The sequence below is a fragment of the Durio zibethinus genome, chromosome 26, assembly GCF_047325235.1.
Source record: "Durio zibethinus cultivar Kanyao isolate XHJ-2024 chromosome 26, ASM4732523v1, whole genome shotgun sequence".
NCBI lineage: Eukaryota > Viridiplantae > Streptophyta > Magnoliopsida > Malvales > Malvaceae > Durio > Durio zibethinus.
Window position 1 is genome coordinate 5,189,276 of NC_143187.1, and position 10,155 is coordinate 5,199,430.

Here is a 10,155-nt window from a genome sequence, read left to right on the forward strand (position 1 = left end):
TCGACTTTAAATGTGTCATATTTATTTATTTAATTGGATAATTAATTATACCATATTATCTAACATGTCAACTCATTTTTATTTTATCACGTGTCTATTTTTCATTGATGGATATATTTATGGCATAAACATCAACTATAGCATTTGAGATTCTTAATTAAAAATTATATTTTTAAAGTAAGATTTACCGTTTAAAAAAAGAAGATCGTACAGGCAAAATTCCAAACAAAGTGTCTATCGTACATGTAAGTCAAATTTTGAGTGGACAAAGCCCGTTAAACCCTTCTTATAAACACGGTCAAAATCCCTTCGCTCGCTGGCTCGCTCTTCCAACGAACGGGGTAAAATGGCAGTTCTAACATGGACGCCATATTCAACGGCAGTGCCAATGGCGGTCAGAGCTTCATGGGACACCCAACAAAGAACCTCTTACAACCCCAACGCTCCACGAAAGCTGAAACCCAACCCCAACCTTAAACCCTCACCCACCGTCACCCTCTCCACTCGAACCGACCCATCGGTTTTCGACATCCTCAAGCGTCCCACTCAAGGTAATCCCCATTAACCCCTCCTTGTTGCTCGGTTTAATTCCCAATCTATTACTAGTAGTCATCGTATTTTGTTTTCTTATGATAATTGTAGAAGCAACGCCCGTAAAGGAAGATTTTGATGATTCTTATATGGGATACGAACGATGGTTACCCAACCCACCAAAAGTGGAGAAGCCCCGATCAGTTTTCAATGCTGCAACATTAGCTTATATTGGTGATTGTATTTATGAGGTTGTTTTATACACTTTCAGTATGTTAGTTCAGTAATTTGATACTACTCATTTTCTTAGTTACTTGGCAAAAACCTATGAACATGTTTCTGTGTTGTTTTTAAACTCCATTGTCGATGTATAGGATGACATAATTTTAATTGTAAAGTTTGATTACGCGTTTGTGCATGTTTTAGTTGTAATGTTTCTTGTAATCTGCAGTTATATGCCCGTAGACATTTTTTGTTTCCTCCGCTAAGTATTGAAGAATATAATGATCGTGTGACATCAGTAGTACGCTGTGAGGCTCAAGTATGATGTTTTCCTTAGTATATGTTAATGTTTTAAGGAGTATTTTGGTTATCTGTGCATGTTAATATTTTAAAGTTTATTTTGCTTCTTTTAGGATGCATTGCTCCAGGAACTTCTTAATGATAGCTTCTTATCAAACAATGAAAGGTTAGTTGAAATTCGTTTCATACTTGTATCCTTCTTTCCAATATATTTTTGTTTGCTTGTATGTGCGCACCCACAAATCCATCCTGCTTCTTTAAAAGTTTAGGATTTTAGACTTTGAAATTTCAAGTTGCATTCAAGCTGTTCAATAACTAATAAATTGATAATAAATGAATACAAAAGAACAGCTCTAGTTGCTTGATTACTGGTTAGAATAGATGAGATTGGTTGGTGTATACATCAAATGTTTTTGGCTTAAAAAGTGATCAAAGCTTGATAAGTTGTCTGGTCAGAACCTCTATGAGCTATGTGGCATTGAGAAGTAGATTCATTTCCTGAGGGTGTTTATTGAGTAATGTGGTTTTTTAAGAGTACAATATATGCAAGTAAATCTACCTCAGACACGGTTGGTTTTTTCTAAAGCTAGTAATATAGGGATAGAAAATGATTGGTTGAATGTCTTCTAGAAAAGTAAAAAATTTGCAATGCCTCCTACAAGTGACTAATGATAAACATTCTTATGACTACTGGGTTTTTTTATAGGATTTTGCTAACTAGTGCCCTGAGGACACTCTTTGAGGTTACTATATTAGGAAAGTATCTATTTTCAATGCAGTGCAATTATCACAATCACTATCAATTACTGCATTTAATACAAAGATATTACTATAAAGAGTATGCTAATTAACCTTAAAGAGTGCTCTAGGGGCACTCGTTAGCTAAATCCATTTTTATATAATAAAACCCTCATTAGATCAATTATTTCATTCTTTGTTAAGTTATTCAAGAAAGCAATATTCTGGATAATCTCAGATAATAATATGTTTTAATACAACGTTTATATAAGTTGTATGATTAGTAGATCACATATCAAGTAAAGGGTGCCCTAGTAAGCTCAAGAGGACACTCTTCAAAGGCATGTTGGATAGTTAAAACTTAAGAGATAATAATCCTTTATTTGTTTCCTGTACATTCTAAATGGTGATAAGACCAGAAGAAGGCTTGACATTTAAGATGGTTAAGTGATTCCATGATATGTACAATGTGTAGTAATGACATGACTAGAAGTCTAGAAGCAATAATAAACAGTGATTCTAATAGGTATAACAACCAACTGATATATTGCACAAGGAGAGGCATCAAGAAACAGGATTGGATCTCATGTCAGCACAGATCTAGAGATTCAAAATCTTATGTTTGCTCAGTCTTTTGAATGTCATTATGCAAAACCTCTTATAAATATATTTGAAAACTGGCATTTGGTCATTTTTACTGCAGGGATGTTCTTCGATGGGGAAAGAATATTAGTTCAACTAAGACACGGACCAAAAAGCGCACTGGTGCAGCAGTTTATAATAGAGCATCTTCACTTGAGACACTAGTCAGTACCCTTTTTCATTGTGTTTCCTCTGAAATAGTATTTGGTTTGTTTAGTTATTTTTAGTTTTGGTGAAGGGTACTTGATATCATTTTTTGGAGGAAAGTTGTGGCTGCCCCTGGGCTATGACTTCGTCCAAAGTGTTTGGTTCTAAAAAATGAGAGAGAACATTCTGTGTTCAGCTCGTTAAAGATTTTTTTTGGAACTTTCATTGTATTCACATGGCAATCCAGGTCACTTTAAGAGATCTCCTTGTGGTGATAAAGGATAAGATCATGTTTCATCTGTTATATCTATAGATTTGATATAATTATACCACTCAGTTTATACAATGTTGTTAAAACAGTTTTCCATAGAAATGATAGTTATCTATGAGATTTCATTTACTACCAATGGGGTATCTGATTCTCCCCAATTCATGCTAGGATTACTATACTATAAATACATCGAGTTTTGCCATTGTTATTTGTCGTGCAAGGTCATGTGTGGTATCTACTAGATAATTATTCATTTTGTTATGATATTTAATATTTAGATTTAATATGTTCAAAAGAAGTCATGAGTCATAATTCAAGAACCTTTTCTCTTGATTTAAGTTGTTAATCATGCATTTTGTAGATTGGTTATCTCTACCTTACAAATGTGAATCGCTTGGAAAAACTCATGGCAAAGCTCGGATTTTCCACTGGAGCATCTACAGAAATGATATTGAAGGAAGTAAATGGTAAGTAAAAGTTAAGCAAGAATGCAAAAACAGCTGTTTGTTCTCTCAAGCTTATATGTGTTTATCTCTCGATAATGTTGCTTTTGTTCTCTCAAGCTTACGTGTTTATCTCTCAATAATGTTGCTTTCTCTCAACAAATGTTAGTCTCTAGTTTAAGGTTTAGGGGGGAAGGTTTATGTAACAGCCTACATGTTGCATGTGCGGTGTAAAATTATTGGGAAGTTAGACGACAGAAAGTAGTCCTTTTCTGTTCTAATTCTTGATTGCTTACTTGCAACTTTTGTTACCCATTGCATGTTGTAACAAAATAGCCCTTTTACAAAGTAAAACGAAAGCCATGAATATTGGATCATGAAAATGATAAAAGTTGCTTTTGCATTTCTCAAAGATGGATCATTTCGATATCAAACTGACTGCAATTTTATTGAGTTCTCTCAAGTTGCAACTCAATCTTCTTATCTTTTCAGTTTCAACTCTCTCTTCTTATCTTTTCACTGTCATCTGATTTGTTGATTATCTTTTTTCTTCTTGTAAACAGGTGCAAAACCAGTACAGTAGTTAAGGATGGTATTGAACACTTTTTGTTTCCTTTAAGCAGGCAGCTCAAGTCAACTACAGAAATTAAGAACCGCCGCATCATTTATTTCCCTCTAGGTATTGGCCCTTGAAAAGGCTCTTGTATAATTTTCAAACAACATATTTGTAGGGTTTTGCCATTTGCCTTTGTATCTAGTAGTTGTTTGTATCAATTTTCACTTGCGAAAGTGAACATGCATAAAACCAATCATACAAAGAACCATATAAAAGCATGAGACGTGAGTAATTGTTTCTACAAAGGAGTGTTCAGAGTTTTCTGCCATGTAAAACTGAAAAAGTTGGCACAAATGGATGCCGGGAAGCTCATCCAAAACAGTTCTCATGGCTCACCACTATATATTTAGGCAGCCTATGCTAATAATCCATGTGTAACCCAACATTAAATTGTGCTAATTTCAACTCAAAAATCGAAATTCCTTTTTTTTTTAATTGGCAATATTATGGTCAACGTTGGCAAGTGTCAAATCATGTTTATACCTTATATTTCTTACGGAGAAAGGAGATACATAGCTAATAATTTTTTAAAAAATTTTAATATATTTTAATAGATATATATTATTTTACTAAATTCATTTATGAAGTCTAAAAACCCAACTGGCAATGCATAAAATAGTTTTTATAATTTTTATTGTTACATTATTCAAGACAACTAGAATGCTAGCGATAGTCGAAACAACCGTCGTGTTTCGATACCCGAATCAAGACTAAGCCACGTCTTCTAACTTTTTCAAATTCAAAACCGGTAACTTACAATTATAAGTAGCCTTACTTCACTTTAAAAAAAAAGTAAAAATATTTAATTTTCAGAAGAAAAGGACAAAAATGCTTTTGTAACCTTTCAAGTCGGTATAGTGCCTTGTACCAAATTACCAATCCACCAACCTCCAAAAAAAAAAAATCATTACTTATTGCTTCCATGTGAAAACAACTTCTATTTAAGAGGGTTTGGTCTCGATTAAAATGCTTCGTACAAAAAAGTAGGGATGGGTTGTAGACGAATTAAAATGCTTTACTCTGTTTCGAAATATAAATAATATATTTTATTATTTATTAATATATTATTTATATTTCGAAACAGAGTAAAGCATTTTAATTCGTCTACAAACCATCCCTACTTTTTTGTACGAAGCATTTTAATCGGGACCAAACCCTCTTAAATATCATATTATATATAATAAAAACATAATTTATATTAAAAAATAATATTCATTCTCCCTTTTAAATTTATATTAATATAAGATATGTGTTTGTCTAAGTTAAATTCAATCTCCCAAGCTTGTAATGTTTTTTCAATTTTTTTAGATTACGTTTTTTTTTTAAAAAAAAAAAACTTGACAACATTTTATTTACAATTATTTTTATAATAATTTTACAAATATATAGTTACTACAAAAAATTATGTAAATTTGCACCGTGTTATAGAAGTATTTTCATATATTATTTTCATAGATCATAGATAATTTAATTCATAATTATGCATGATATTTTTTTATAATAATTTAAAATTCACTTATAATTTTAATAAAAACATTTTTTATGAGTGATTGATTAAATAGAAGTAATGAATTTTTATTATAATTTTTAAATGAAAAATAATTAATAGGCATATATTTTGGTTGAGATCTTGTTTTAAATACCATAAACTTTCTATTCCAATCCCCTGTTGTAAAATTTAATTAAAAAATTATTTATTATAAGTTATCTTGAAGATGTTTCTTTTTATTTTTGTAAAATAAGTGTACTTTAATAATGTACTAATATTTTTCTATTATTTGATTCATTTGTTTTTTACATTTTAAGTGAGGTATTGTTTGATAAATTAAAATTTTGAGAATTAAATTTATAGTTTGAAAATTTTAAAGTATAAAATTTGTGATAGTTTGTAGTTTTTCTTGAGTTTTTTTAAGTTTCACTTGCATGGTTTTATTTAATTATTTATCTTGAATTTATGGATTATTGAATATTTTATTAAAAACAGATTTTTTAGTGATTAAAAAATATCTTGAACGAGAAAATATCAATTATATTATATGTAGTTTTTTGTGTAATAAAAAAATTAAAAAATGATTGAGTTGCCATTTTATTAAAAAAAATGTTAAAATAAAACTAAACATCATAGGATAAAAGTTTTTGGGTTAAAAAAAAAAAGATTGTAGCCAACATTGCATAATAAGGGCATTTTAGTCTTTATACAAACTTTGAGGAGTAAGCACTAAAACCAATACCCGCCAACAAGTTTTGAGCCTAAAAAACTAGATGACGTGGTTTCTTCTATGCTCGTGTGTCAAAAGGCAATGGTTCGAACAAGTGTTCCTAGCATTCCTCTTCAGGACAATAGAATTATTTTTGGAGTTAAGGTGTGACTGTACGTGACAGAAAATTTGTTATCCTGATTTATCAACATATTTTCTTAATATTCTCGAGAAAATTATTATTATTATTATTATTATTATTATTATTATTATTATTTCTGCTTTCTGGTCAAACACAACATCTAATTATTCTAATTCTAATCCAATTACTCTAAATATCCTACAAAAGTTGCATCAAGCAGTCTTCAGAAACATTGGTTAGGCTGATAATATTAAGAGGTTGCTACTTAGTCAACTGTTGCATAATGTCAAACCTATTATATTGGTCAAACCTTTGATTCTTCATGCTGAAGTGATCATGGCCGCCTGCAATCCAGTTTATGGAAATAAAAAAAGAATAAGAAAGTTCCTTTTAATACTTATTAATCTATAGAAGAAAAAGCGTGTGATGAATTTCTGGAACTTTAGAAAAAGCCAAGGAACTGAGAAACCGACACATTTGTCAACGATCATCTAGATATAGTTTACTAGTCATAGCAATATTGCTGAAAAAGATTCATTCTGGTGGAGCCACATTTGCCGCTGTTAAAGCCAGGGATGGCAACGGGTCGGGTCGGGGCGGGTTTTTGCTCGCCCCGAACCCGACCCGATTTTAAATATACAATACCCGTACCCGTACCCGACCCGAAAATTTTTTTATTTTTAATACCCGAACCCGACCCGACCCGACAGTGTATAAAATCAAATCCGACCCGACCCGACCCGAAATTAATAAAATATTATTTTAAATATAAATATAAAATTAAATATATATAAAAATATATATAATTAAATGTAAAATTTAAAAAATAATTAAAAAAATAAATTTTTTATATATATCGGGTCGGGTAGGGTCGGGTTTGCTTAAAACCCGACCCCGACCCGACCCCGAAATTTTTTTGACTCTACCCGACCCGACCCGACCCGATACCCGATTTTCAAAAAAAAAAAACCGACCCTAAGGGGTCGGGTCGGGTCGAAACCCGACGGGTTCGGGTGATTTTGCCCACCCTAGTTAAAGCTCTCATCTGCAAATTCTTTCTTTCTTGAGTTTTTTTTTAAGTGTTTCAAGAATCTCATCAGGCATTCAACTTATTGTAAAATACCTGGTCTTTCTAAACAAAAATTTTGTTTTTTTTAGTGTTAATATAATTACGAATAATATTTAAATTATAATAAAATATTTAATGTAATACTTAAACCTTAAAAAAAATTTTCTGTGTATTTGAATTATGAACATATTAATTACTTGAAAAGTTATTTGTCTATCACATATTATCATTTAAAACTTGTCACATTAGAATGAGCATCACATTAGTTATAGATTCATAATTTAAGTATCATATTAAATATTTTTAAAATTCAAGTATCATATTAAACATTTTATTATAATTTAAGAATCATTCATGACATTAATCATGTTTTTTTACAAATGAGGTCATAGTCAAATAGTTTAATAAAAGAAAGGGACGCATGTGCAGGTTTAAACCTAGAAATTATTGTATGTAGGGATGGCAAAAGATCGGATTATGACGAATTTTTGCTTACCCTGAACTTGATTCGACTTTATACACATAATATCTGAACTCAACCTGATCCAATGATTTTTTTATTTTTTATACTCGAATCTTACCTAACTCGATTTGATATTATATAAATCGTATCCGATCCAAAATTAATAAAATATTATTTTTTACATATAAAATATTATTTTTTAATATAAATATAAAATTAAACAAATATAAAATTATATATAATTAAAAAATAATTATATATATATCGGGTCGAATTGGAACAAGTTTGCCTAAAACCCAATCTTATCCAATCCAAACTTTGTCTAACTATAGCCTGACTCGAAACCTAATTTAAAAAAAAAAAATCGACTATAAGAGGTTGGGTCGGATTAAAACCTGTCGAAGACGAGTTAAGTTGTCATTTTTAATTGTATGTCACTTTTTAAAGACAATTAGATGAATGAGGTCAATTTTTTATTTACTGGAATACACTTACAATATCTTTGCCAAGTAATATCCCTTGTTAAATTAAACAACTCCATAGTTATCCATGCATCATGCATGTTTACCCTATCTGCCACTAAACTTTACAATTAATTAATTCCTTACAGCCATTGAAATTTGCATGTCTTTAGAAGCTAATTTGTTGCACAAACTCATCAAAGCATATAGTGTCAGCATTGCTTCTTTTTTTTTTCCCATTTTTATCTTAAACTGTGTTAATTAGGTGTAGTTCAACTCGTTGAATGTGTTTCCACTAAATCGACTTGAATGGGGAAAAAATACTAGATGAAGGAGCTCACTAATTTAAAAGATAACGCATCAGGGCATAAGGTATTGTTTAATTTGTTCTATTATATATAATAATTCCCACTACTACTCCTGCATGATGGTTGGCGAATGAGTGGGTTTTTAGCTGACCCATTAAAGAATTATCTGATCACCGCCACCCACATTTGAAAATTTCATGTCAACTTGCTTGCACGGTGAACAAATTGGATCAGAAAAACTGAAAAGGTCAGTCCCTTAAACCTATCAGCTCCTAGGTCAAACCTGAAATTTTCCTATAAATAACAGCTTCATGGTCCTAAGCTTGAACAAGCAAACAAGCAAACAAGCAAACAAGCTGATTACAATGTCTTCTTCAAGTTTTGCCTCCCTTCTTTATCTGTTAGCCTTTGTTTTCCTTCTCCAAACAGCTTTTGGAGCTGACCCTCTCTTCCATTTTTGTTCAAACTCAGGGAATTTCTCTGCCATTGACCCTTATGAAGCAAACTTAAACAAGCTCACTGCTTACCTCTCCATTCAAGCTCCTCCTTCAGGTTTTGGGCTTGGTACCATAGGCGAGATGCCAAACCAAGCATATGGCCTTGCCCTTTGCAGAGGCGACGTGTCAACACCAGATTGCAAAACCTGTGTTGTTGAAGCAGGCAGTGAAATCCGGAAACGCTGCCCTTACAACAAAGGTGCAATTATCTGGTATGATTACTGTCTTTTGAAGTATTCAAACAATGAATTCTTTGGCCAGATCGATAGACAAAACACGTTCTACATGTGGAACTTGAAGGTTGTGAGTGACCCCCAGTCATTCAATCAGAAGACTAAGGAACTGCTGAGTCAATTGGCCAATGAAGCTTATGCAACTCCAAAACTGTATGCCACTGGAGAGATGGAACTCTACGGATCACAGAAACTTTATGGATTGACTCAGTGCACGAGAGACCTTTCCAGCAGTGACTGTAAGAAGTGCCTTGACGATATAATTGGTGATCTTCCAAGCTGCTGTGATGGAAAAGAAGGAGGTAGAGTTGTTAGCGGCAGCTGTAACTTCAGATATGAAATATACCCTTTTGTTAATGCTTAAACCTTTGTTAAAAAAAAAAACTAGCAGAACACAAGTACTATGAATAAATAATGTTTGCAACATTAAATATCATATATTAGTATGGGAATAGGTTATTTCCCATCATTGTAAGCTTCATGTTTCATCACTGAGTAATACCAAATAAAACTTTTGTTGCATGCATAAATATATTATATAATACTTGTTATCTTTATATATCCTTCTGAGAATGATGGAAGCAGAACAGAAGTTTTTCTTGGAGATGAATGGCATCGTCTATGCACATCTGAGCATTTTATTCAATAGTTTTCAAATCCTTCCATCCCTTAATTTAAAAAAAAAAAAAAAAAAGGAAAACCCTTTATACAGCTTCTTACTTATAATTCCTCATATCAAATTTTGTTAATTTCCTTTGAAAACTATGCCATTTTTTTTACAAAGAAATGAGTTGATTGTTAGAGAGCTAATAAAACTTGACATGCGTATGTTTTATTAAGTTTTACTGTTAAGATATTGAATAATGTAGAGTAT

At 31.6% G+C, this 10,155-nt stretch overlaps 2 protein-coding genes across 3 annotated transcripts; both read left to right on the forward strand.

The window, feature by feature from the left end:
* The first annotated feature begins 253 nt into the window (after positions 1-253).
* Positions 254-4,352, forward strand: LOC111318607 (uncharacterized). Of its 2 annotated transcripts, XM_022921482.2 has the most exons (7): positions 259-551; positions 643-782; positions 983-1,072; positions 1,167-1,219; positions 2,495-2,597; positions 3,213-3,318; positions 3,858-4,352. In XM_022921482.2, the coding sequence occupies exons 1-7, from the start codon at positions 347-349 to the stop codon at positions 3,875-3,877; spliced, it is 717 nt and encodes a 238-aa protein (XP_022777217.2). In that variant the 5' UTR covers positions 259-346; the 3' UTR covers positions 3,878-4,352. The 2 variants fall into 2 exon arrangements, with proteins under 2 accessions (XP_022777218.2, XP_022777217.2); XM_022921483.2 differs by lacking the exon at positions 983-1,072 and having other exon boundaries at positions 254-551; positions 3,858-4,155.
* A 4,534-nt stretch (positions 4,353-8,886) lies between these two features.
* On the forward strand, positions 8,887-9,885 carry LOC111318608 (antimicrobial ginkbilobin-2-like protein). Its single transcript, XM_022921484.2, has one exon. The coding sequence runs from the start codon at positions 8,917-8,919 to the stop codon at positions 9,643-9,645; it is 729 nt and encodes a 242-aa protein (XP_022777219.1). The 5' UTR covers positions 8,887-8,916; the 3' UTR covers positions 9,646-9,885.
* Positions 9,886-10,155: the final 270 nt, after the last annotated feature.

What these genes read in the sequence shown, in the direction of transcription:
- LOC111318607 (XM_022921482.2), top strand. Translation starts at nt 347, where the DNA reads ATGGCAGTTCTAACATGGACGCCATATTCAACGGCAGTGCCAATGGCG. An exon ending in CATCTTCACTTGAGACACTA is followed by an intron (nt 2,598 to 3,212) that starts GTCAGTACCCTT and finishes TGCATTTTGTAG; the next exon opens with ATTGGTTATCTCTACCTTAC. An exon ending in GATATTGAAGGAAGTAAATG is followed by an intron (nt 3,319 to 3,857) that starts GTAAGTAAAAGT and finishes TCTTGTAAACAG; the next exon opens with GTGCAAAACCAGTACAGTAG.
- LOC111318608 (XM_022921484.2), top strand. Translation starts at nt 8,917, where the DNA reads ATGTCTTCTTCAAGTTTTGCCTCCCTTCTTTATCTGTTAGCCTTTGTT.